The sequence below is a fragment of the Mirounga angustirostris genome, unplaced genomic scaffold (genome assembly GCF_029215605.1).
Source record: "Mirounga angustirostris isolate CCGP_5_RB_7025 unplaced genomic scaffold, mMirAng1.0.hap1 SCAF_3, whole genome shotgun sequence".
In the NCBI taxonomy this organism is placed as follows: domain Eukaryota; kingdom Metazoa; phylum Chordata; class Mammalia; order Carnivora; family Phocidae; genus Mirounga; species Mirounga angustirostris.
The window spans coordinates 136,728,456-136,756,269 of NW_026991711.1; the positions used below are offsets into that span (position 1 = coordinate 136,728,456).

The 27,814-nt window shown below is 42.5% G+C and overlaps 1 protein-coding gene across 10 annotated transcripts in view; it reads left to right on the plus strand.

The window, feature by feature from the left end:
• Nucleotides 1-27,814, plus strand: part of RAPGEF4 (Rap guanine nucleotide exchange factor 4) — a 289,375-nt gene that overhangs the window by 139,894 nt on the left and 121,667 nt on the right. For all 10 annotated transcript variants that reach the window (XM_064586688.1, XM_045868609.3, XM_045868610.3 and 7 more), the window contains one exon: nt 25,827-25,899. In XM_064586688.1, coding sequence (XP_064442758.1) covers nt 25,827-25,899 — 73 coding nt within the window. The remainder of the gene's footprint in view (nt 1-25,826; nt 25,900-27,814) is intronic.

A 27,814-nucleotide genomic window follows, 5' to 3' on the forward strand; every position in this document is an offset into this window, starting at 1 on the left:
TCTCTCTTTCTCTGGCAAATAAATAAAATCTTTTAAAAAAGAAAAGAAAAGAAAACTCATGCAAGCTATCAGTGCCCTGCTTTGGTTTTCATCTCCTTTCTAAAACTTCTGAATTTCCCCAAATGCATTTTTTTTCCTTTTCTGAGTTCCCATAGCACTTTGAACAGATGTGTGTTAAAGCACTTGTCATTGCTATTTGTATCATAATTCCTATTTTTTTCTTTATGTCCTACTAGAGTATAAGCTGTAGGGGATAAGATTCTATTATCTTTATTCAATGTATTCCCCCAGGTGCTTAGCACCAAGTAGATACCAAGAAGTGACTGATTAATGTCAGAGGGTTGCATGTTATTAACCAGTGTACAGGAAAGGTAGAGTGTTAAAACAGAGACACATAGAGCCGTTGGAGGAATTAGAGAATTTTTTTAAAGATTTTATTTATTTATTTGAGAGAGAGAGAGAGCATTGGCAGGGGGAGGGGCAAAGGGAGAGGGAGAAGCAGGCTCCCCGCTGAGGATGGAGCCCAACTCCGGGCTCCATCCCAGGACCCCAGGATCATGACCTCAGCTGAAGGCAGACACTTAACTGAGCCACCCAGGCGCCCCTAGAATTTTTAACTGTAAAGTATTTAAGAATTATTTTTGCTCTACTTTCCCCTGGTCCTGCCCTTACAGATGGAAAAAAAAAAAAAAAAAGAGGGATCTTGCCCAAGCCAACTCAGTGGCACCACCTCACAGAGAACCTTGGTGAGGGTTGACTAGACACAGTGTGTTAATTGGAGAGTTAACTGCTTAGTAAAATTGTTAATACTTATTTCCATGGTCAAAGAAGCAGGAAATTTGTTGGTGGGCAGGAAGTAGAGAATTTTAGTATTAGCTCCATCTTTCATTTGCAGACAAATAAGATGATTTTCTGTCTCCCTTAGTTTGTATTTTTGGTAAATAAGGATGATTCTCATTCCTTGATATTGTTTCTGCCTTTATCTGTAAGTGTTGAACTCAGTTTTTAAACTTGCTTTGAATCCATCATGGCCTTTGCAATAGCAGCTTTGATGACCTGGCTTGTTATGACCAACTTAATAGTTTTCTTCTCTTCTGTGAAAGATCGAATTCAAAATGGAAAGCAGCTTTTTTCAAGAGTTTCCCACATTTGTCTGAGTGATGGTGATGTCATGTTGCTAGAGCCAGTTACCTACTGGATGCTTCATACTCTCTAACTGCCTAACGGGGGGAATTTGATCTGGCAAAGAGCCCAGGTGTCCATCTTCCTAGGGCTGGTAACCATTTATGGGGTGATAAGGATGAACTTTAATTGACTTCCTAGACATCTCTTCACTAAGGGAAAGAAGAGGAAAAGACAAAAGGAAAGAGTGAGTGCTGACAAGCAATTTCAGAGATTGATAGTCAGTTTGGACCTAATTTTAAATACCAGTAAAATCATATTTGTCATGTCAAACATCTATTTGAATGAGAACTCACGGACTAAAATCTCTTTTCTAATATTTATAGAGTTACGTTTTAAGAGTTGTGGCACTCATTTTTTTCCTTACTACTTAGTGGAAGAGGTCACATGACATTGTCCACTTTCAAGTTAATGGGCTTTTAACATCTTTTGGGCAGGTTTTTATAATGAAAGAAATCCATTTTTGCTGCATTTCCATTGTTAAAGCTTTGGCAGTAATACTTACGCATGGTAATAATGTCAGTAGAGAGGTCTTGTTTGCTTACAAACAGATTTCAATTGTTGAGAGACCAAATTATGTCCTGTTGCTATAAACATGGGCAGTATTTGGTCTCTGTTCATCAAGCTACTTTGTAATTAGGATTGCATCCAAATAACAAGTGCCTCTTCTCCCACGGAGGTCATTTCAACCTGCAATTTGCACTGACGGAACAAGGTTTCATGAGAGGACATGTCTATGCACAAAGATGAGCTTAAATAAAAAATATACATGTATACATACATGTATACCATGTGCATCTCTGATTGTGTCTGGCTTATTACTTTTTAGTGTCAGTCAGCAAGAAAGTTTTTAAAATATGGATAGACATTTTGTAAAATTCAGGTCAAAACCAATATTTAAACTCTTAGGTAATAATTGAATTCTCTTAGCTTTTGTCAAGAAAAACTTACTATAGTTTGCAAAACTGTTCTGTATATCTGGAGTTCTATCCACTAGTTTTTTTGGAGAATGCCCCAGAGTGTGCTGGGTATTTCTCTGTAGCCCTAAAAGAAAGAAGAATATATGCTCTAATATTTTACAGCTGTCAAGCTAAAAATCCACCAGGGCCAACTTGAACAACCATCATGATGGTAAACAGTGAACAGAGAACATGTAAGGCAGGAACTGAAAATAATTTAGAGGGTTTTTATTTTGGCAGCTGAGGTTCTGACGCCAAATCCCTGATTTTGTCCTTAGGAAAGCTGGTGGTGACATTTGCAGTAGCTCTATTTAAGGAGAGGAAGTTTGATGACTGATAAGAACCAAGGCTTAGATTCAGGAATTGGATGACTGGCGACAGCCATTTCCACAGCTGTCCTTGGGGACCACTGGGAGACCTTTTGTTGCTTCTTCTGCCCTGTTTTAGGAAAGTAGATTTCTAGTCAGGCTGCCCTACAGGAGACCCTCAAAGCATTTTCTTCACAATGAAGTTGGCTCTATGTAAGTGAATCTTACTTTGAAGCGTGACCAATGGTTATTTTTGAGGTATTATTCCCCCACTTCTGTAAATAAGGAAAGCAGTGAAGGGGATTTAGAATAGCATGCATTTGGAACTTCATCCGTAAGACTTCCTATTCTCAGGGCTACCCTACCAGGGTACCGATTCTCTCCTCCATCTCATCTCCCCTACCCCACATGTCAGTTCACTGGATGCATGTGACAAGGCACATGAAAATCTGACATTCTGAGCATCTTTAAACCAAAAGAGTCCACTTACCATGAGTCAGTGAGAAGCAGGGAGTAAGTGCTCTGAGAATATCCCTGCAAATCCTTCCTTGCTATGCTTTAGCCTGCAAGGGAACGATCTTGTCTCACATTTCCTATCCTTTTACTCAGGTCCGGATACATAATTTGTCCAGCACAATGAAATGAAAACATGGGGCCTTTGTTTAAAAATTATTAAGAATTCTGAGCCGATAGCAGCAAGCATTAAACTAAGCACAAGGCCCTTCTCAACGTGGGGCTTGGCGTGGCTGCATGGGTCACCCATCCCTGAAGCCGGCCTGGATTTTATATCTTTTCTTTCTTATTTAAGACCTTACCTGAACTTTAAAAATATCACCTTATGACATCTGACAGATACTACATTTCGGGTATGTGTCCCTTGGTGTTTTCTTTTTTTTTTTAATTTTTATTTATTTTTATTATTATGTTCAGTTAGCCAACATCTGATAGTATTTTGTTTCAAACATTGAGTTTTTTTAAATTTTATTTTATTATGTTATGTTAATCACCATACATTACATCACTAGTTTTTCATGTAGTGTTCCATGATTCATTGTTTGTGCATAATACCCAGTGCTCCATGCAGTACGTGCCCTCTTTAATACCCATCACCAGGCCAACCCATCCCCCCACCCCTCCCCTCTAGAACCCTCAGTTGGTATTTTCTGATCTCTCTCAATCTCTTGATGCATATTTTGTGTCCCTTTCCTCCTATTCCTTCTCCTCTTTTTTCCCCTACTTATTAATTTTTAAAAGTACACTTTATTTTTTAGAGCAGTTTAACTTCACAACCAAACTGAGGGGAAAATTCAGAGATCTCTCAGATTCCCCCCTGCTCTCAGCCCACACACAGCCTCCCCATTATCAGCATTCCCCCGCCAGAGTGGTAACATCTATTACCACTGATGGACGCTCACTGGCACATCATCATCACCCAGAATCCCTAGTTTATATCAGAGTTCACTGTTGCTGTCGTACATCCCATGAATTTGGACAAATGTATTCACCCTTATGGTATCATACGGAATCTTTCCACCGCCCTGAACATCCTCTGTGCTCCATAAAAGACATTTCTTTAGAAACCAGCTTTGATTTCTGATTTTATGTCCCTTTTCCTCATCTCACTGCCATGACATCTGTGTATCTCAAAATTCCGGGCCAGTATGAAGCTAAAAGGCTCATGTTGGAAAAGTGAGACTGATTGCAAGAAACAAAGGGCCAAATTTATTGACAGTTGTTCTGCGTGGTGGGAGCAGAGCAGATGGGGCGCATCAATGGAGAGTGCACGTGCACAGAGGGGCGGGGGGGGCGCCTGACGTCATCCTTACCCTATAAAGAAACTATAGTACAGAGATTCAGGTAAAAAATAGCAAAAACTCTGCAGTTGGGTCTGTCCTTTTCCCCACTGGTGTAGAAAATTCTGACAATTCTGACAATGAATGCAAGAAGCTTTATCAAATATACTTGGAGAAAGCTAAGTAGTATAAGTTTGCTGTCATTTGTCGTAGGTTCCCCCAACATGGAAGGTGGATAAGAATTCCTCCCAACCAATTATCAGAGCCCAAGAGAGGAGAGGGGAAGCTATCTTTAAATGTTGGAACTTATTCGGATCAGCAGGGCCCTCCTTCTTTCCTCTTTGCTGCTTTCGTCACTCGTTTTTATAAAATGACCACCAAGACCGATTTACATGGTAAAAAGAAATCACAGGGAGTGAGAAAGGATGTATGGCAATTGTCCTCCCTTTGTTTGCCCTGTGAATGATGGGGGATGGAAGGGTGGGAATCAGGGCTGTTTGGGGGGCTGAGGGTTATTACTGAGTATGAGCTGGCAAAATCACCTGGTCCCCTGGGAACTCTCCTCAAGGTCTAGCCAGGACATCCACATCATCCCATGAAGCACTTTCTTTTTATGCATTAATGGATTGTGTTTTGGAATCAAGTTATTTATTTAGCTGCATAATCCTGGAAAAGATGATGTAAGACCTTATTTTGTTACTTTAGTTAAATGTGTTTGTGGCCTACCTTCCATTTCAGCTGCAGCTGGGATGGACAGCTCCCGCGCACGTCAGTGCCCCACCAAAACTATTCCCAGCCTCGGCACCTCAGGACTTCTTTCTAAACCACAGAGCTTGCACAACCTAAACTCAGGATAGTTGGGAAGTTTGGGGGGAGTTAGTGCGCTGGAGGTACCCCTCAAATAATGCAGGATGAGAGTCCGTAGATAAATCTCCAGACTCCTGTGCTTTGGAGGCAGAATTCTGGGATGCATTCTCCAAGAGTCGCCAGTAAGAAAACTAGCTCAGCAACAAACGTTCCTGTCTTTCCCTCCTTCCTTGCCTCAGTTTTCCTGCTCCTGGGTTCACCTCCCAAAAAAGCTGCATCCAAGTCCCAGTTTCAAGCTCTTCTTTAAGGGGAATACAAATTAAATGCCAGGCTAGCATGCATTTCTGCCAGTTTTCTGTGTGTCTTGGTTCAGCTGTGACATTCTTTCGTGTACAGGTCTTCAAACTTTGAACTGGTAACTGATAAAAGAGAAAATCAGAAAATTAAAAATATTTTTATGTTGAAAAATTTTCCATATGTTGATAGCATCTCATTATATATATTCATCTACACGGTAAACTTTATCAAGGTCCCACTCTTTGTCAGGAACAATGGTGCAGGCTGGGGCTAGAAAGAGGAGTAAGATGTGCTTCCTACCTAATGGGAGTATAGGGTCTACCGGAGAGAAATGATGCTAGAAATCTGCACAGAGCATAATGAGAGCACGATGGCAGTGGTCAGTTACGCATCTGTGGTTAGGGGTTGTGAAGGGTAAGCGGTGAGAGCCAGCAGCACAGAGTGAGGAAGGCCTTCACAGGACAGGGGGAAGCTGAGCAAAGACACACTTGCCTGGAGGTGTGAGCAGGTCAGTCCTGGGGAAGCACCACAGGGGCTGGGGCACAGTTTGAGGTTCACTTAGAACCAAGAGATGAAAGCGACCACCTGATATCCTGTGTGAAAGACAGTGGAAGCTGACGAGGGAATCAGGAGCATGCCGGAAACATCATGAAACAATAGCACTTTGCAAAGCAACTCCACAGATGACGCCCCTAACCATGGGAGTGGAGCACAAGGCTTCTGACTCAGGCAGGATTCTAAACTCTTTTTTTTTTTTAATGTTATGACAACTGTATTTCTATTTTTCTAAAATGAGTTTCTTGATTTAGTGAGGGTCTCAAGGGCACAGGGTATTAGCCACTGCCCTGTTCTGTAGGATGCATTTGTTCAGGGCAGATCTTCACTTTCCTTGTCTTCTTCAGAAGAAAGGGCTCCAGGATTGCCTGAAAGGCTTGAAGAAATGTGAAGCTAAAGCACCTTTACTGAAACTTGAGTCCTTTCAGACACAGTTGCCAGATTCCACCAGCATGCTTTTCACTTCCAAATGCACCACCAGTTTGAGCCCTGCTCGTTGGAACATTGATATTTACAGTGCTATGGTCTGATCCTTTAGGTCCAAGCCAGCAGAAGATTCTGCCCCCATCCTTGGTAAAGATGCTACTTGAAAGTCCCTGCTTTACTTCATTACTCCAAAGACCTTTTTTACACGCTTGAATTTAAAGACATGAAGAATCAGAGAAAACATCTGTGTGCACCCGAAAGACGCATCATGGGCAGAACCTGTCACAGTTGTCAGTTCTCTGTAATTTCCAGGGTAATCCCTAGCCTCACCCATAAACCACTGTGCCATCCACCTTTTTTTTTTCACTTCTTCCTCTGCGTCAGGGAACTTGCTCACTACCTATTTGGTATGGAGTAGTCTGTGGAGAACATTAGAGTCTGAAGGGTACCTGTACAGATCTGTATAAAGGCCTTTTTAAGTTCATTTACAACTTCATCATGGATGCTTTAATGTAAAAACGGTTGCTTCAGTGGTACACGTCTGCCCAGGGATTCCAGATTCTTTGCACTTTGCAGTATTGCTTTCTTATAACGACTTCCAAATTTTAAGCTCCCTTTTACTGCAAGGCTTACAGTAGACAATCAGAGATAAGCTTTATAAAAGTTCCAATTCTGGTCCTTATGCTTCATCTTTATCTTTTTATTCCAGGGGAAAGGGTTTAGTGGGAGAAAGTAGAAAAGTTATTTTGTAAAAAATGGAAAAAAAAAAAAAACAACAAAAACGAAGGTTTATTTTAGAAGCACATATAAGTGACCGGAGAAGTGGGAAAAAAATGATACATTCATTTCAATCTGAATAGGAATTTAGTCTGCCATGAGCTATTAGACTGACTGCAAGAATGAGGATTTAATGAGAAGAGAAAACTCATCTGTGACTTCGTGAAGCAGGTGCTGAAATCTGTCATTGCTTTGAGGGGGCATTTCAGAAAAATCCAAAATAATGGTATCAATGTCTTGCCATCTGTTTTCTTATTCCAGTTTGTACCAACCTTTTAAAAAACACTCATTCTTACACAGGCATCTGCACACACTATTTTGGCCTTTGAAGTGGGCAATGAACATTGCATAACAATTATCATAAAATTGGACTTGAACTGTCTTGAACTTTTTGCATGTTCATTGGCTGATTGATGCTTTGTACATTGAGTCGTCTTCAAAGAATACCAAACAGAAGAACTGTGTTTTGAATTTTCTCTAGAGAGCTCCCTATAGCTTCTGGTATGTGAGCGAAGGTAGGAGAGAGGAGTGATTTGTTGTTACTTTCTGGGTCTGTTTTAAATGCTCTGTGGTAGCATCCCTGCAGCCCTGTGGCTTTCATCTTTGTTTTTAGTCTTTTGGAGACAACAGCTGGATTCTGCTTTAGTACTTACTCTTGATTCTTGTCCTGTTGCGAGCCATTCTGGTGGGGTTTTTTTTGTTTGGTTGGTTGGGGGGGGGTTTGGCATGTGGCATTCTACTTTTCCATAGTATTTAATTAAAAGTTTGGTTTTTTGGAACTTGCCATTGGTAGACTGCTAGAAAACGGAGCCAGCGGATCTTTGCAAGGAGTCTGAGATCCCGTTTTACCCTTGTAGCCTCCCCATCCAAGGGTCGAGTGCTTTCTACCAACTCTGCTTTTGGTAAAAGTCCACAGTGCACGCTTCACTTGAGATAAACCACATGTGCTGATTTGTAACTTACATGAACAGGCCAAAAAAAAGACGTATTTCCTGAGGTTTTGTTCACAGTTTTCTGTGATTTTAGTTATTACTAAAATGGTTTAATTTTAAACACAGCAGATCTACTTCTAACTTGGTTCTCTGAGACTGCCAATTTTGAATTTTATGCTGACATAATTTGTCCCCAAAATATATATGCTTGGGTCACCAAGGGCATTCAGGGATGATTATCTCATTTTTGTATATGGGAAGGAAGTGGTTGGGGAGAGGAGGAATAAAAATAGCACTCCCCCCACAATAAAAGAAAAAAAGCCAACAAGAATTTGCCCCAAAGTAATTCAGAATGATAGTCTTGTCCAGATTATGAATTTATAGGATAAGCTATATATTTATGACAATTTTAAAAAATTAATCCACTTTTGATAGGAATTCTCACCTTTCCCATTGCCATGATATCCTCTTCTATCACAGATTTATTTTGGAAAATTATAGTGAAAAAGGAGCCTTTTCTGGGAAATAACACAGCAGTGAGAAAGAGATGCCATTAAGACATTTTCTGAGAAATCAAAGTTTTAAACTTTTTTTTAATCCTCCATTTTTATGCCAGATTATGTGAACTGCTGAACTTCATACAGGACTTAACATACAATAAGAAAACAGAACCTACAAAAGCTGTCAAGATTTATTAACCTCCTTTTGAGGTCTTTGATTCTCAGTGTCCTTGTTGAGATAGGACAAAATGAAATTACCCAGCGAATGAAGCATTTTAGGATTTGTGAGAAAAGTTATCTTAATCAGTTTTTAATGTTTTTTTTTTGAGATAACATATTTTCAGGATAGATCATTATGGCACACTGAATTACAATCTACAAATTAGAATATAATTGTGCAATTTGTGTTTAATTCTCTTGCTCACATTTTATATTAGGCTTATTTCTTTGCAGACTTACGGTATTGTGAGTTTTTCATAAACAGCTATTTAAAGCCATTCACATAATCAAAATAATATTTATAGATATTCAGAAAATGATTAATCTCAGGATTGTGGCAAAGCAGAAAACCTTACTATGTGGGTTTACCACCTCCCCCAACAACAACAACAAAAAAATCCAAGTTCTGGTTAAGTTTCCTGAATGAGCATAGTGAAAATTAGTTTCTTTTGGAAAGATCATACAATTGAAAGACTAATTTAAATTAGGAGGGCACACTGGGCTTGGCAGAGGGCATTGTGAGAAAGCAAAGTGTAATTTTCCTCCAAACAAAGACAAGCTTGTTGGAGAGCATGCTTTATTGCCTGGAAATTCTATATATATGCAAAGTTGCTCATCAATTCACTGTTGGGTTTTATGTGCTTGGTTTCTCCTTTTGTTTGGAAAAAATCAAATGCTGAAAAAAGTAGGCGTAGCTCTGCATGCTATAGGCGCAGAGATACCTACACAGGCCAATTCTCCTGGCGTGTGGTGTTCCTGTGTGGGGAGCTGCCTGTGGGAGGGATGGCCAGACTCCGCTTCCTGCAGGTAAAATCAGGGTGTATGCTTCTGCAGAGCCCACCCAGAATCTCCAGAAAATGACTTCCCTGCATTTTTCACTGATCCCTCCCTCTGGCAGCCAAGTGGATAGATTCGGTGGGTTAGGCTCACATCCTGAAGTCCACAGAGTGTTTTCTCTCTTTTTTTTAAACAGCTTTATTGAGGCATAATTCACATACCATACAATTTGCCCACTTAAAGAGTACAATTCAATAGCTTTTAGTCGGTTGTGTCACCATCACCACAATCAATTTTAGAACAATTTTATCACCCCAAGAAGACAAACCACACCCCGGTTAGTGGTCTCTTGAGAACCAGATTGGGATAAATTAATTCAGCGAAACAAAGGTGAACATTCATTTCAATGGGAGGCTTTCAAATGAGAGTTTTCTTTAGAATTGCCTTCTTCATTTTGTATCTTAGCCTCCTGGTGTAGCAACTACATTCGATACTTATAAATAGTATGTGTACTGAACTTTACAGTGTGCAAAGTGCTGTCTGTCAAACTGCAGGTAAGAGGCTTCACTGGTAGCATGAAAGGTTGGGCGTGAGAGGCCCCCTGGCCACTGGCCTCAGGGAGAGGAGCTGTGTTATTTGGCAACATCAGAGGGCCAGGCCTACAGGCTGGAACCTGGGCATCTGAGCGACCTACAAACAAGTGTGTGGAGTCTAGTCTGGGGAAGTAGATCCAAGCTGAGAAGAGGGATGTAGGTACCAGTATGATTCCCATACAAGAATTGTGGGTTTGAGGGTCAAACATCAAGATGGAAGATGCAGGAGACAAAGATCTGAAAGGGAGCTGGAGATCATGGTCAACATCCAGATGGGGATGAGGTCCATAGTTGAGGAAGGAAGAGCTGGAGTGGACACAGGAGAGCCAGGAAGAAGTGCCATATGTGGCTGCCAAATCCTGCACCCTGTGAATGAATCCCCCTGGCCAACACTGCATGCACCCTACACTTGGTATCCCCCAGGCCACCACCTCTTTGCTCTATTGATGTAGCACTAGTTCTTCCTTTCTTCTCTCCAACCTCTCCACCACCCCCATCCCTTCCTCAGGGCTGCCTCACTCTGTGGGCCCATTTGGACAGGCTCTGGTCAACATACTCTCTTAGACTCAAGTCCTTCCCTTTGGCCAGCTCCTTACACCCATAGATGAGACCAAGAGGCACTTGGCCAGGCATTTCAGCTCCCTGGGATGCAGAGAGGCTGGAGCAGCCCACTTCCCCTTGAAGGAGAGAGCAAAGGATGAACCAGAATGTCATCACTTGGAGGGGCTGGGGGGTGGGTGGGAGCTAGTGTCCGTATTTAGAGTCCCTCACCTGGCTGCCCTCCTCCTGGGCTGTCCCCATGTCTGTCCTTAAAGGTGTCATTTTCAGCTTGACACTTTCACTGAAGGAAGGAGAATCCTTTTTGTCTGGATTAGCTGTATACGGTGTGGGAAAGCGGTTGGCAATATTTCCTTTCCCAGTGAGGCCGCTAAGAAATTTTTAATAAGGCACTTCTCTATTCCCTAAAGCTTTCTCTTCTTAAGATTGTTCTCTCTGATGCAATATGCTATGATTTTTCCCTAAAGTTTAAATATACATCACTGTATTCAATAGATGTTACTTATAAGCTATAGATACATTGATTTGGGGGGAAATGTAATAGTATTTTAAAAACATCAGGAATTTTATTTAAATCTGCAATAAAATCAAGAATATCTGTACATTGCAAATATTGGAAAACACACATTCATGTTTTATGCTTTGGGTCTTCGGAAGCATTGCACGCCTGTATCATCTTGTTTAGATGTTTGTGTTGACTGGTAGAAAGGTTGTTTCTCTCCTTCTAGCACTGTAGAGATCATTTATAGGAAAGTCCCGTGTAGGCATATTCTGAATGGAGAACTGACATTTGAAGTTGAGTTTCTAGATTGCAGCAGAAATCTGTTTTTGTGTGTGATCAAAGGTTAATCGGTGTGGGACAGTTAGACTCTTCAGCTCTGTTAACATTAGAGATGGGACATCCGGTGTCCTTGGGCGTCATGGAAGCGGAATGCACTTCCCAGAAAACCTAGTTACAAAAACTGTAAGGGCAGTAGACAACAACCAGCATGACTGCTAAAAGAGCCTAGAAAATTCCAACTTTAGATAGAAGATGGCACTGAGACCAAGGGGATCCTCTGGTCTGGTGAGTAGGGCCTGGGGAAAAGGCTTCCCAACAGTGAAAGAACAAAAAAATTGAGCTTGGGTGAGTGCGTCACGGCTTTGGGTCATCTGTAAAGTGTAGGCAGTATTTCAAGCTAGAACTAGCAGTGTAAGCGACTAGAAATAGCCCTTAGGGAAGAGAGGCAGACAAGGGCAAGGAAGGCTGTGGACTGCATTGAGGGCCAGCAAAAAAAAAAAAAAAAAAAAAAGAACATATACTCCTCAAGGAGTAAAGGTAGAAAGAGGTCCAGGTATGGGGCCATGTGAGGAAGGATTCGGGGAAGGCTGTGGCTTTGTATCCCTGAGGTGTTGTCTTTCCACCCTCGGCACCCCTCTACCCACATGCCAGATACATATGTGGACACCTTGTGCTCAGGGGCAGCTCTGGACCTTCCCAGCCAGTGGGGACAGAGTTTCCCCTCCAAAAAGGACTTGCAGTTGGACCTATGACATGCAGGCAGAGCCTGTGACTGAGCCGAGTTGGGGAAGGCAGATGTTGACAGAATAAATGCATTAAGAGTAATCCTTTCAAGTTTCAACTCCCAACTCCTTTTCATTTTTTGGTAACTTACAATTTTGACATAATTTAAAGTATACCCAGGAAAGTTGGAAGAATAGTACAAAGAACTCTCCTAGACTACTCTGCTTCTGCCATTTACATTTTGCCCCATTTGCTTTAGCATGCTCTTTCTTCCTCTCTGTCTCTGTTTTTTTTCTGAATCATTTGTAAGTTAAGACATCGTACTCCTTTACCCCCAAATACTAAATATTTCAGGGCATGTTTCCTTAGAACAAGGACATTTTCTTATATAACCACAACACAATTATCAAAAGCTGTAAATCTGGAATCCTTTTAACACTAATAATATTCAAACACCACCTATAATGTTCTACAATTTCTGTTCTATTCTTCTTAAACTGACAGAGATTGAAATTTAATTAAATTTATTTTTTCTTCTGACAGTGTTAAAGGAGAGTACACATACAATATTTTTTCTTCAGCTGTATTACATGGGAAGCCTTTACCAAGGTTACAAATATATAGTTGGCAGGCAGTGGAATTACAACATAATGCCACCAATTAGATAAAGCCATCAGAGAGATCAAAGTAATTTTCTGAGTGATATGCTTGCATATTTGTTTGCCTTGGAATTAAATTTTACAGTGCTATCTCATTTTCATGAATATAACTGAAATCACCACTTGATAAGACCTGTGTATATGATCTTTATCTTTTTGCTTTACATAAGGGAAGATATTTTGATGATGCAAATTCAATATATTTTCCAGATTTCCCCCAATTGGGTTAAATGGGGAAATGGCCCAAAAATGAGGTATCTAACAAAAAAGCAATGGGGAAATGTGTTCTGATCGCAAAAGCCATCCAAAATACATTATGAGAGAGAGAGAGAGAGAGAGAGAAAGGATAAAACATCATGTACCAAGTGATCTCATAGATAGATAGGTAGATAGATAGATAGATAGATAGATAGATAGATAGATAGATAGATAGATAGATAGATAATGGTGTGTGCATAGAAACGTTCTGGACGTTACAGAAGAAATCAGTGTCAGTGGTGATTAACTGGACGGTGGGACTAGATAGGTCAGTAGTAGGTGGAGGGTAACAAAGGGAGAGAATTATTTTTTTTCCATTTTACACACCTTGTAGTTTAATTTTTTATCATGTGCTCTTATTTATTTTATAGAAGTAAAAATTTATTTTTATAAATTTATATAAAGGGGAGGAGGGTGGACTATAAAGAGAGACAGGAAGGGAGAGAGAGAGTGAAAGAGAGAGAGAGAGAGAGAAGAGAACAGTAGTTAAAACAAAACTAAAGGGCAAACTTATTAAAAAATGATGTGCCTAAGAAAGTAACAGCAGTAGGCAGAATTATGAAAAAAAATAAGTTGGATATGCAAAATGAATCATTTTCTACCTTCAGCTATTTATAATATAGCTGCCAGTTTCTTCAGCCAAGATTCATGCCTGGGTCTCTTAAAACTAAATTTTCACTAGTGAGTGTGTTTTGGTGCTAATTCTGGTAGAGCAGACTGGCCACTCTATCCCTCTGTACTTCCTTTTAAATTACAAAATTGATTAGTATCATAGATTTTGATGAGTTAAATTTAGGTTTTGTTTTTATCAACATCAACTGATCTTCATGCTCCCACTGTTGCTTCTCTGAAAGCAAGAAGCTTATTCATAAAGAGCAAACAAACATCACAGAGATATTTGACCATGTACATCATATGATTTCAAGTAGCTTCTTTCATCATATCTTCAAATCATTAGATTTGCTTTTGTAGATCCTCATGCATTAGATGTGCTTTTCTTTCAAGCCTTAGTTTTTTAATTTTTTTATTATTTTGTTAAGATTTTATTGATCTATTTGACAGAGAGAGAGAGCACAAGCAGGGAGAGCAGCAGAGGGAGAGGGAGAAGCAGGTTCCCCGCTGAGCAGGGAGCCCAATGCGGGGCTCAATTCCAGGACCCTGGGACCACGACCCGAGCTGAAGGCAGTCGCTCAACCGACTGAGCCACCCATGCGCCCCAAGCCGTAGTTTTTTTAAATGGAAATGTACCACTTAGCAGAATTGGTGTGAGAAAAAAATCATGATGTAGAGGACATGGGAGCCAACATTTATCGTGTGCCCAGGCTGCGAGGAGCTTTACGCGGATTATCTCCTCCAGTCCTTCCATCAACTGTGAGGGGTATGTGGTAATAGTTCTGGTTTATTATTGAGGAACCTGAACCTCAGAGTGGTTAACAAATTCTGTCAGTAATTCATTCACTAAACAAATATTCCCTGAAAGCCTGCTCTGTTGTAGGGTCTGTGCTCGGTCCAGAGTATGCAGGGAGAGAGAGCATAGTTGTGGTCCCTGCCCTGACTAGCCTATAGTGGAGCCGAGGAGAAAGGCATTGAGCCAGGACACACTCACATACGGACGTAACCACACATTACCTGGGCACACCGATAGCAAAGACATGATGCCAGGAGAGGGGGTAACAGGAGACTCCCATAAACTGGGGGTTCAGGGAGGGCCATTCTGAAGAGGCCATATGTAAGCGCAGGTGAGCAGATGTTGGCAAGACCAGTGGTGGGAAGGGCTTTCCAGAGAGCCCGAAGATGCAGGAGGCCCTGAAGGGGAAAGCTCAACATGCTGGAGCAGCTGAAAGGGGCCAGTGTGGTTGGGAAATCGAAATGTGGGAACTGAGGCTGGAAGGGCAGGTGGGGGCTGGGTTGGGTGCTGCTTTGCAGGTCTCCTTAGCACCAGCGGAGGTTTGCAGAACTAGGATGAGGTACCACACTTGCCTGGATCTTAAAGATTGTATCCCCCCAACTCTTTCAGGCCCCCACTCTCATACCCCCTCAGACACATGGCACGTACTGTTCTCTTCCACACTGTTTTCCAGAATGGCTAGAGCACTACCCCCATTATTGACACTTCCTGGTGTTCCTGCTAGGAGACTTGGGGCCTAATCTGTTATTTGAGGATATAGAAGGGAATTAGGAAGTGTGGGGCCTGGGTGAGGCCCCTGCAAACACACTCTGCAGGGGAAACAGAGTTCAGATTATCTAAAGTGGAAAGGTGATAGAAACCAGGAGCCACTCAAAGGATTCAAGGCATACAACATTGCACACCGATCAGAAGCTTCCAAGATTCCCAGATATGTGCAGTAGGGATATATTGGATTGGATTGGCAAGGATGCTCCAAGGTTGTGTATGGTAGCTTGAAGCAGAAATCACAGAAATGATGAAAATGAAGGGGGATGAAGAAAGTAAGTGCAAAAATGTGTGTGTGGGAGGAAAAGCTGCAGGAGTTGGGAATGAATCAATATAGACAGTCTCCAAAAGTCAAGAATAGTTGAAGCTGAGAAGTAGCCTACTCCAGGCTATTGAGCTCCATCAGGGTGCAAAACAGATAAAAGTCACTGTCCTTGTGTAGTTTCCATTCTAGTGACCAACGTGCATGCATATGGCAAAAGCTGGGATACTGTATGCCCCCTAGGGGTCACAGGGTAGGTAGAATTGAAGTTAAGGAGATAAGATAGGTGAGTTATGTATGGATGCTTCTAGAAAAACTTACTCAGAAACTAACCAGAGAAATGCATAGTGCCTATGCTCCCATGGTTTCAGGTTTTGAGAGATAAAGCCAGAAACTAAGGAAATGTCTCTAAAGTGGGACGTTCCGATATCTACTTGGGCCAGAAAGTCTTCCTACTCCCCTTACTTAGTCCATTGGGCTACTATTATGAAACCGTGTGGCTTCTAAACAACAGAAATTTATTTCTCACAGTTCTGGAGGCTAAAAGTTTGAGGTCAGGGTGCCAGTCTGGCACTTCTCACTGTGTCCTCACTCGGGGGGGCAGGGCAGGGGAGATCTATGGGATCCCTTATAAGACCCCATTTGTGAGGGCTCCACCCTCATGACTTAAGAACCCCCCCAAAGTCCCCACCATCACATTCAGTGTTAGGATTTCAACTTACAAATTTGGGGGGATACATCCAGACCATAGCACCCCCTGAATCATGACTCACCATCTCATCTCCCTCCTGCCCTGCTACTACCCCTTGGGCAGTATTGTAGAGCCAGAAAGCAGAAACAAAATGGTGGTGCTTTGTTCTAATGGGATGATAGTCATGGGCTCTTTCTGTGAAATGATCCTTTATTTTAGGTTTTGAAGTGATCAATGCATCCTAATTTTGTATGATCAAGTGCTTAAATAGCACTTTCTTAGAATTTGCATGTTTCCGTGATATGTATTACTGACAGTCCTGTTAGTTTCATAAGTGCTGGGCTTGATTGTTCTAATTCAGAATAACTATATTAATATCCATCACCCTTAAAGATTGATATGGTTAAATAAAATGTCAATCAACTTTTTTTTCTATACACAAGGAGGCAGAAGCTATTTGTTTCAAGGTGCATAGTCACATTTATACATTAGATGGACTGTAGCAGATGCAGGCTTAGTGGAAAGAGAGCTGTGAGGATTGCCTATTATGCAATTCCAGCTCTAGAGCAAATTAGTGTATAACTCAATTAAGTAGCATTGACCTACTGTGTGTGTATGTCTTAACATTGACCAACTGTGTGTGTGTCTTAGCGCTGACCTACTGTGTGTGTGTGTCTTAGCATTGACCTATTGTGTGTGTGTGTGTGTGTGTGTTGCTTTCAATTCGAGTTTTCCTAAGAGAAGCTCATGGCTAATTTAATTACTTGAATATGCAGAGTACGTACTCACTGAAATCATAATTATTCCAGGGAACCCCCAGAAGTCTCCAAACTTTTTAGTCATATTAAAAGTATAGATGTGTTGAGCATGGTTCAGCAAGAAATCTGAGCCTTTAATATCGTTCCCTGTAGGTCGTTGGAGATTGTTTCACCTCTAGGAATAAAGTACCTTTACCTCCTACTTCATATCCCCCTCTCTCACCTCTCCTCCGGGTTCAGGCCTGCCTCCCCCTTAAGTTCCCAATGCTTTCCTTGTTTTCCCATCAAAACCATTCTCCAGGCAGCAGCCAAAATGATCTTTTAAAAATACTTATCTGGGAGCGCCTGGGTGGCTCAGTTGTTTAAGCGACTGCCTTCGGCTCAGGTCATGATCCTGGAGTCCCGGGATCGAGTCCCACATCGCATTGGGCTCCCTGCTCAGTCTGCTTCTCCCTCTGACACTCCCCCCTCTCATACTCTCTCATTCTCTCTCTCTCAAATAAATAAATAAAATCTTTAAAAAAAAATACTTATCTGTTCTTGTCACTTCTCTACTTACACTTCTCTCTGTTGCACGAGGGTGATGTTCAGAATCCTCACTGTGACCCGCAAGGCCTTACCTGTCCAGCCCTTGCACCACTTGGCCTCACTGCCTTCCCCTCCCCCCAGCACCCTTGTCCTGATTCCCCTGCCAGACTGGCCTCATCTCTAACATTAGCACCTGTTCCCCCTCGACCTGGAAGGCTGTTCTCCTTGCCCCCTGCCTTGTACCCCCAAGGCTCCCCAGCCTCAGATTCCCTGCCTTGCCCTGACTTTCGAATCTGAATTTGCCCCACCCTCCACCACCTGCACCGTAGGAGAGAGAATTTCAAATAGGTGCTGTTTGCTTACCTGCAGGGTCATCTTGCTTGGGCTTTAGCCTAGAGCTCTTAAAGAACTCAGGGTTGGAAAACTTCCTTGATTAGAGCTGTTGTTGTGATTATCATGCTCCAAACTACTGCTCCTGGCAGGTTAGTCATGAATTACAAATGGCCAGGAGTTGGCAAGCAGAATTTTGCCTCTATTTAGAAATATCTATCTTAGGACCAAAGGATATAATTAAATATCATTGAAGACGCAGCAATGGAAGTTCTTTGAGCCCTATTATGAGGATGCTATAGAAATCGAGAAACAAGGAAACAGAATAACTTGGCATAAGAGGTAAACTCAAGCCAGCCAGGGATCTGCTGTGAGAGAAGCGGTACATATGGCTTTAAAAGGGTAAACAGAAGAATTCTGCTTGAAGGTTTCCATTTACAACTGCTTTACTTTTCCCCTTCTTTCCTACTCTTCTTCACATGGTTGAGAATTCTCTGGCTCTCAGATTTTAGAGCAATGTGCCATGTCCATTTTCACATTACACATTACACGTCATACAGAAGTTACAAAAAAACTCTTGCCAAGAAACAGGAAAAAAAGGGGGGGGCCTAAACATTAGATCCCTACTCTAAGCTCTTCTCCCAAATAATCCTAATACTTTCAGAGAAAGTACAGATGACCTGTTTGCCATTACATTTTATGAACTCGGCTTTAATAAGTTGGGAGAAGCTAGTGCAGGTATAATGAGTGGGACATTATGACATGGTATCGCCTCAGACCCCAGAGCAGCTGTCTTCTATTCTGCCCTAATCCTGGCCACTCCCTGCCATGAGCTCTCATTAATGCATCCCTGTTCTGAGCATATCCCCTCACCTCGGGTGTTCACAGCAATGCCTACCCATCATCCTTGTGGCTTCCTGTTTTTAATGCTTTTCTAGCACTCATATCCCAGCCTAAGGATGCTACTTATGCTTTCCTTGCAACCTGATGATCTCCTAGGTAAGAGAGGTGGGGAGCAGAGGGGCTGTTGCTGGGAAGGGCTGTGCCCAAAGCTCACGGCTGGGCCTGGCTACTTCTGGCCAGGCAGGAATATGGTAGTGACAGTCATGTTCTGCCCTGGCTCCCCCGTGGGGGCTCCCGCTTGCAGCCTGGAGAGGTCTTGGCAGCAGGCAGTAGCTTGAAGAACACTCAGAAAAAGCCTCACTGTGTGTCCGGAAGACCTTCACCTCCAGGGTAGGGAATCTTGCTCCACCAGGACCCCATTTTCTTTTGGCATACAGGGTCCAACTAGGGTACAAGCTGCCAGCCTTCCTTTATCTCTGTTAGTCCTGCTTTGTAAACCGAGACTGGCCTTTCAGAAGGGGACCTCTCTCTGGTATGCCTCCTCCCCCAGCAGATGCCACCCAGCTTTAGTATTCCGGCTCCTGGACTACAGCTGGGTCATATGGAGCCTTTGTGCAAATTAGAGAAAAGCAGCCCTAGCTCTGGGTGGGAGCAGCCCCACGCTGGGGCTCAAGGCCTGTGGTGCAGAGCTGGATTTACCCCCGGCACCCTTCCCACCAGATGGTTGCTCTGCCAACCTCCCAGCCCTTCTTCAGTGTGGGGGCCATGAGTCAGCTGAGAGACACGCCAGGTTTTAACCTTCCTGGATACTGTCATGTTTGTCTCTTCTTCCACAATGTTAGTATAGCCACAAATATGGATTTGTATAGACAAATCCACCTGGATTTAGGGACAGGCATTTGGCCTCATGAGTCCAAGCATGCCGTCCCTCCCCTCCACTGCATCCCACACCCCTCATACTGCTTTCCCTCTTCCCTCTGTTCTGAGCCACAGACACTGACTTGGCTTCATCAACTGGCCCATTGTAATTCAAAGATTCATTTTTAAAAATATGTTCTTTGAATATTTTGCAGTTCTGGTGGCTGAAAGGCTTTACTTACTGTTGTGAAATTATTTTTGAGCTTACTGTCTTGTGTCCTTCCTTTCTCGTTGGACAGTTTTACCTTGTGGATATAAAAACAGGCAGTATACTATAAAATTATTTAAGAAAGTCTATTACTTAAATTCCTGTTTCTCCACAGCCTCATTTAACAGACAGGTCAATAGATGTATTATGGGTCTTTACATTGTGTAGGTCTTTACATAGCTCAGGAATTGTCATTCAGAGAATGTTCTTTCCTACAGCTGAAGGCTATCTTCTTGGGAAACTCATCAAATGTAGTGTGATTATCTTGATTAATCCTTGGTTGTTTATTATTATCAGCAACTATTTATTAAGTGCCTAATACGTGCAGGGCACTTTTATAGATTTTATTTCTCATCTTCCCAGTGGTTCTGAAAGATGGGACCCTTTTCCAGGAAACTGAGGTGACCAACTTACTCAAGTTCACATAGGTAGCAAATGGTAGGATCAGAATTAAGACCCTGTTCTTGTGAGGTTTGGATCTCTGCATGCTTTTCATAACATCAGAAGTTCTTGGTTTTTTTCCACTGAAGTTCTCCGAATGCAGAGGAAATCAATACATCCTGCCTGGGGTCTAGACCCTTTGTAGCTAGAAGTAGCCAGCAGCAAGCTCAAAATTTCTTTGAAGTCTCATGCTTTAATCTTTAAAATTTATGCAAATTTAGCTTTCTACTCCGTAATATGAAAGTATAAAAGTAATCCTTTAACTACTTGACATAGAATAAAATTTAAGCTCCAAGAAGAGCTTCTATTAACCCCTCTCGCATCCCCTTCTGCCCTGCTGCGTGCCACTCCAGGGATCTGCACACCTCAATTGGAGAAGGTCAGCATTGCACTGTGGTACGTCTCTGTTAAATTCTCCATGCCAGTTTTGTTGAGAAACCTTTCAGGTAGAGCAACCTGTCACCTGGCCAATTCTCAACCATAGAAGTCTTTCTAACAGAGAGTAGAATCCTTATTCCTTCGTAGACAAATCCTAAATTGGTCTGTGTTGATTCTTTACAGAGATCTTTGAGTGACATCTGTCTGGCTAGAAGTTCAGGGATTAGTCTTGTGATTTGTAAATTTTTATTTTTTAGAAGCAAAAGTCATCTTTCAGATGAAATTGCTCTTGGAACTCTAATTTATAAAACAGTGAAAAGGGAAGACACTCTTGTTGCCACAGGGGTGGAGGTTCTGCGTGCATGGTGCCCTTGCCTGAGGGTCCACCACGCAGCCCAGAGTTCTCCCCAAGGAGCCCTGGACCTCATTCAGAGCACCCATTTTATGGATGAGGAGACTGAAGTCAGAGAGCTCAGAAGATTTGTCTGAGTTGACCCAGCTGACTAGTGACAAAGCCAGGAGTAGATTCTAAGAACGAAGCCTACCAAATTCTTCGAAGACCCCTGAAGGCCGTTGTGGTTTTCTTGTCATGTGAACTGATTTCCTAACTGCTGTCAGAGGTTGTGAAGTGTTAGGGAGTATGAATGGTGCAGAGTCCTCCTGCCAGGGGCCCGCCACAGTGAGGATAAGTGTCTGTGGCACAGTCTGTAAAGGCACAGCTCTTTCCCAGGGGCATATGGTGATTTAAAAATGATTAGTGAAGCCATTTAAACTATTTTGATGTGTTAGGATGCGTTGGGATCCAGGGAAAGCCTTTGTGGGGAGAGGTCCACCAGGGCCCCAGTCAGACCACTGCACACCTGGCAACCAAGGTGTGGGAGGCATGTGGGAGTGACACCACGTAACCACCATGAAAATATGCCGGCTTGCCTCTGCAGAACTGCGGGCTCAGATGAAAGCTGGCCTTGTGCTGACTTTCATCCGGGAGCCTTGGCGCATTCCCTTTAGTTTTGTTCTGTTCTCAGAAAGCTTGGAGTGGCTTTTAAACTTCGATGAAGATATGAACCGCTCCACAATCTAGGTTTACTAATACAGTCGTCTCTCATTTTTCAATTCATCATTGTAGCAGCAATAAACTCTATTACAAGGCAGCCCACTATCTAATCCTACAGTTCCCCTACTCTGGAGGACTTTATGGTCGAAGGGAATTACTCCCACCTCCACATGTTTAAGAGAGAAGGGCTGTCTGTTCACTCCACTGCCACCATCATCCCGTGCTGCCAGCCGTCCACACTCTGATGATTGATACTGAATGCCACTGCGAGCCAGCGCCACCGGTTCAGCCCCAGGCCAGGCAGCCACAGTGGGTGATGAACAGGGACAACTAAGTCTCTCTCCCACATGATCCTCAGCCACCTAGATCTCTTTCCCAGAGGCAGTCTTTGTTACAACATTCTTGTGTATGTGTCCAGAGATAGTCTCTGCATTTACAAATCTTTATGAATATTCACATACACACATCTGTTCTTTTATCCCCACAAAATGGTAGCATACTCTACATACAGGGCTGTGGTTTGCCTTTTTTTAATTTCACAATATATTGTGGAGCTAGTTCTATGTCAGCTGGTAGTGCTGCTTCATTCATGGCTGCATAATATTCCAATATCATCTCTTTATCAGGAAGTAGCCCGGGTGCCATCTACTTGTGGACATTTGAGTTATTTCCTATTTGATGTTGCTGTTGTTTTGTTTGCTGTCACAGACAGATATGCATGTTTGCCTGTGTATTCGGGTACTTCAGGAGCTCTAAGGGAGGGTCTTTGCTCAGTGGAAGGGAAGAGACATTTAATGTGAGGGATACTTGCAAATTACCTTCCACCGAGGTTGTCTGATTTTACAGAAGCAATGTATGAGATAACCAGTTGTGTGTTAGTAAATTTTTTGAAACTTTGCCAATCTGACAAGTGAGAAGTGACATTGCACTATAGTCTTAATGTGCCTTTTTTTTATAAAGATTCCATATATTTGTGCCTTTCTGTCATAAGTGAGCTTCTGCATCTTTTCATATGATATATTCTTTTATAGATTGTTTTTTAACTGGTGTTTGGAAGATGAGATGCTGCCCAAAGATCAAGCAGTATGCAAGTTATTTAGGAATCCCAATTTTCTGATATAGGTTTTATTTCAATTAGTTGTTTTTATCCTAACTAATATAGGGTTCTCTGTATGGTGCTACATAAGAGATCAATTTTCCTGTTTTAGTGAATGTTTTCTAAAAAATGTCCCATCGATTTTAAAAGGTTGACTTTTTACTTATAGGTGTTAAAATTTTTTGAAAGATTTATTTATTCATTCATTCATTCATTCATTTATTCTAGAGAGCCAGAGAGAGAGAGATGTGTGCATGTGTGCACATGGTGGGGGAGGGGCAGAGGGAGAGAGAGAATCTCAAGCAGACTCCCTGCTGAGCGCAGAGCCCAACACAGGGCTCAATCCCACAACCCCAAGATCATGACCTAAGCTGAAATCAAGGGTCAGATGCTTAACCAACTGAGCTACCCAGGCACCACCCCTATTTATAGGTGTTAAAATGTCTGTTTTTGCAATCTCTCCTATACCCAAAGTTATTCTGCTGAAACCAATGTTGTCTTATTAAATAAAGTACTTTATAAAATTAAAGTATTTAATTAAATTCAGCAATGACATTTATGAAACAGAAATTTGAACATCAAATGGATATTATGGAAATGTTACATTTCTTAGTTGTGATAGTGGTATTGTGGTTTTGTTTGGGGAAAAAAAAGAGTCCTTGTCTTTTAGAGATCACTACTGAAATATTTATGGATCAAATAATATGATATCTGGGATTTGCTTCAAAATAATTCCAGAAAGAGCAGGTGGAAAGGAGTGTAGAGGGAACAACATTGGTCACGAGTTCATAATTTTTGAGGCTGGACGTTAGGTATGTGTTATTCTGTTTTTATACATGTTTGACATTCTCCATAAAAATTCTAAAATTCAACAGATAAACATTAAGTTCATCTTATGTGCAAGGCTTGGTGCTCTCTGGGGCAGAGACACTTCACAAGTGCATAAGGCCTGTCTGCTTGTTCTCTGCAATGAGCCCAGTGCCTAGGACGTTGCCTGCACATAGTAGGTGTTCAGTACACACATGCCCTAAAACCTGGCCCGCCTCCTGCTTGCCCAAGGGCTGCTCTATTTTCTGTTCCCAGAGCACAGCCCTGATGCTGCACTCCATGAACGAGCAACAAACCCAGTGCTATGGGGCTAAAGGAAGGCAAAGGCCCATTCATTTAGAGTCAGGAAGGTGCTTCTGTGGAGCTCATGGGAACTGGCATTGGGGTGCCTGAGACAAAGAACATCTGCCCCATCTGAAACATTTCCAAGCAAAGCAAAATTGCTCCTTTAATTTAACGTAGGTTATTTCGTTTAAGAGCCTGGTAAGGGGGCGCCTGGGTGGCTCAGTCATTAGGCGCCTGCCTTCGGCTCAGGTCATGGTCCCGGCGTCCCGGGATCGAGCCCCGCATCAGGCTCCCTGCTCCGCGGGAAGCCTGCTTCTCTCTCTCCCATTCCCCCTGCTTGTGTTTCCTCTCTCGCTGTGTCTCTCCCTGTCAAATGAATAAATAAAATCTTTAAAAAAAAAAAAAAAAGAGCCTGGTAAGGAGTTGCTAACAGTAAGAAGAATAACTCAAAAGGCTGTAGGGGGTCACAAAACCGTCTCAGAACACATCCCAGTCCCCATCTGCTTTCTGTGAGCCTGTTTTGTTCAGAGTCCAGCATAACAGCATGCCCAGTAATGTGCTCAATCAGTGCTCTCTCGTGAGGAAGATGAGTAGATGGTGTCATAAGAAAGAAGAGAATCAGAACTGGGACACTGTCAAAGGAAATGTCAGGAATTCAGGGTGATAGATTAGTCCTGTGGGTATGTTTGAGTGATTAGTTACCTCAGAGGCAGAGAAAATCATGATTTTTAATGTTTGCATGCAGGTGTTAGTATAGTTGCCTCAGAATGAGAAGAAAAAAAGGATTTAAAAAAAAAAAAAAAGCTAGTCACATCTTGACTAGAAGAAGGCTCTTTCGAGAAACCGTCAATGTTATATTACAAACACCATTCAAATCTACCAAATGGGCCAGATGTTTGCTCAAACACTGCATGTCTCCAGCTGCCCATTGCTACAGATGAAGGCTTTTCTGCTGACGTCTGTGTAACCCACAAGCACATTATAAAGTGTTGATTCTTTTGACGCCATTTAACATTTATGTGTCATCGTAATTATAAACCATAAATATACATGACACCGTGCAATAAATAAAATTGCCTGGCTTTCATTCTAAGAGGGGAGGAGGCTGTATTTATTACCTGAGAAGACAGGATGTCTAATATCCATTTTGCATTCTTTGTAAACATCGCCCCTCTCTCGGTGGATGCTCTAGATGGCTTTATGCTCACCAAGCCTTATCCCTTCAAAACAGCACAGACTTTGGGGGCTAATAGATATTGCTGAGCCCAAGTTTTAAGGCAGGCCTGGACCAAAAATCAGGGGGATACAATTCAGAGGAATCCAAATAGTTCTAAATGAAGTCAAACCATTCTATTTGACAACAGACCAAAAGTTCTTTAGAGGTCACGTAACGGGCAGGTGTAAGTGTGAAAGGAAGTAGTTAAATGGAAGCGAATCAGCTTCTTTCAAACAGACATTTTTCAGAGAAGCATTTCTTTTTCCTTTGAAAGAAAGCTGATTCAGTGCCATTCACCTATTAAGAAGGCAGCACAATTATTTGTATCTGCATCTATAAAAACCAAGTGTCTGCTTTCCACAAAAACCTGAGCATGTGTTTGCCGGAGTGAAAAGCAGGGCAAGAGGAAGAGGGAGGGGGAAAGCCCACGCAGTTGGGTTCGTCAGTCACAAGGACCTAAATGAACTGGCCTGGCGTATTATCCCCTCCCTGGGCAGGGGCAAGGGGCCCTTCCAGTCTTATCCACGAAGACCCCTTCTAACACAGCATCTTTATTTCAGAGCACAGATCCCAGACAGCAAATTTCATGGCTTTGTAAATACTAGAGTCAGATGCTTCCTGACACCCAACGTTTCTGCTTTTTAGTGTGTAAATAAACGAGTGCGCCAAGTGAGTAAATCTCTATGCATTGAGTTTACAATCTTGTCTTTCAGAAATATCGACAGTACATGGCAGGACTTCTGGCTCCTCCTTACGGTGTTATGGAAACGGGCTCTAACAATGACAGTAAGTGAAAAATGTGAACATTTTGTATCTAAAAATTTGTCATGCAGTATGTGTTTTCGTGTGACAAAAAATATGTCCCACACCAGCTTGACAGAGTAAATCTCCAGACTCTTTCATGGATAAACAGACCTGCCAGCCCACACTTGAATTATTTCTAAAAATTGTTAACAGTATTATTTTGTGGTCCTAGCTGATCTAGGGAGGGATGCTCTGGTATCAGCTGGAACTTCATACTTAAAATACTCTCTCAAAATCTCTTCATTTTATGGTGAAATCTAGTGTTTCTGTGCTCTTTTAAAAATGGGATTTATGGGGGCGCCTGGGTGGCTCAGTTGGTTAAACGACTGCCTTCGGCTCAGGTCATGATCCTGGAGTCCCGGGATCGAGTCCCGCATCGGGCTCCCTGCTCGGCAGGGAGTCTGCTCCTCCCTCTGACCCTCCCCCCTCTCATGCTCTCTCTATCTCATTCTCTCTGTCTCAAATAAATAAATAAAATCTTTAAAAAAAAAAACCTTTAAAAAAAAATGGGATTTATGAATTGTATTTGTCTCAGTCACATCCAGACACCTGAGAGCCCCACCTCTTGCTCTTTTGATGCTATTGGTCAAGGAGGAAAGCAGCATGAGTCATTATTTATTCTTCGCAAATCATGGCCTCATCTAATTCCAGGCCTTTTATATGACCAGTCTCTCGCTGTGTTCGTAAAAGACAGGAAGTTTTCCTCTGTGATACTCTTTTCTCGTGGGTGCCCACTAGAGTCAAAGAAATCCTGCGTCCTGAGTCTGTCTGTCCGTTCACGGGTGTCAGGAGCATCTTCTTATCACTCATGACTGGCTCTGGGAGTTGCTTGTTGCTGAGTCCCCTTATTCGGCTCTCGCACGTACATGGGGGGCAGGGTGCCCAGTGCTGAGGTTTCTGGAGCAGCTAGACAGCGTGATGAACTAACCAGGCAGTGCCTCCATGCCAGGGTCTTCTAAGCAAAGAGTCACCCTTCACATCCTCTCTCTAGCTCCTTCAGTTGCGTTGAGTCTCACTACCAGACTCGCCACTCCGAGGTGACCCTCCTCCCTGCAAGATCTTAAGTGAGCTTCCTCACATTCCCTGCCCTCCGCGTCATAGTTTCTGTGTAGCCTCAGCCCTGTTTCTCTGTTTCTCTTCTGTCCTTGGGGTGGAGGGATGGGGTGGGGAAGACAGGTCTTCCTTTCCTGCCCTCCCGTGTTCTTGACTTTTCTTTCCTGACTGATGTAGGAATGACCGGCTCACGAAGAGTCCTTGAGTTGAAATCCCAGCTGTGCTGTCTCCTATCTGTATGACCTCAGGCAAAGCACTTAATCTCTCTCTGCCTCGGTTTCCTCACAAGATTGTTGTGAAGATTAAATGAAGCAAAACAGGTCAAGTGTTTAGAGGGTGCCAGGCATAGAGTAAGCACCCCCGTGATGTTAGCTATCATTTCCTCACCCCTGGTCACTCTTAACCCCTCCAAGTCTGGCTTCTGCCCCATACCTCTTGACTCAAACCATCTCCAGTGACCAACCAACGCCAGCCTCCATCATTACCATTCCCCATCTCTCTGACTTTGAGTAAGACTTTCCATGTTCAGACTCCATTTTCCCTGAGTTTCCAGGCTCCACTGCATTATCCTGGTTTTCTGGTATCTCTCTGGCCATGTTCATTTGGTCTCTTCCACAGGTACCTCTTCCTCTCAGCCAGAAGCTTAGGTATTACCCAAGAGTCCACTCTTGGCTGCTTTTCTCCTTTGTTCTTTATACTTTCCCCATGACCATCATTTCTTACAGTGGATACGAACTTCCTGAACCAATACTTCTGTTTCATTCTTCCCATGATGGCTTAGCTTTTGAGAGGACTGCTGGTTCTCTTTCCACCTGGATGTTCTGCTGGTCTCTTAAACTCATAG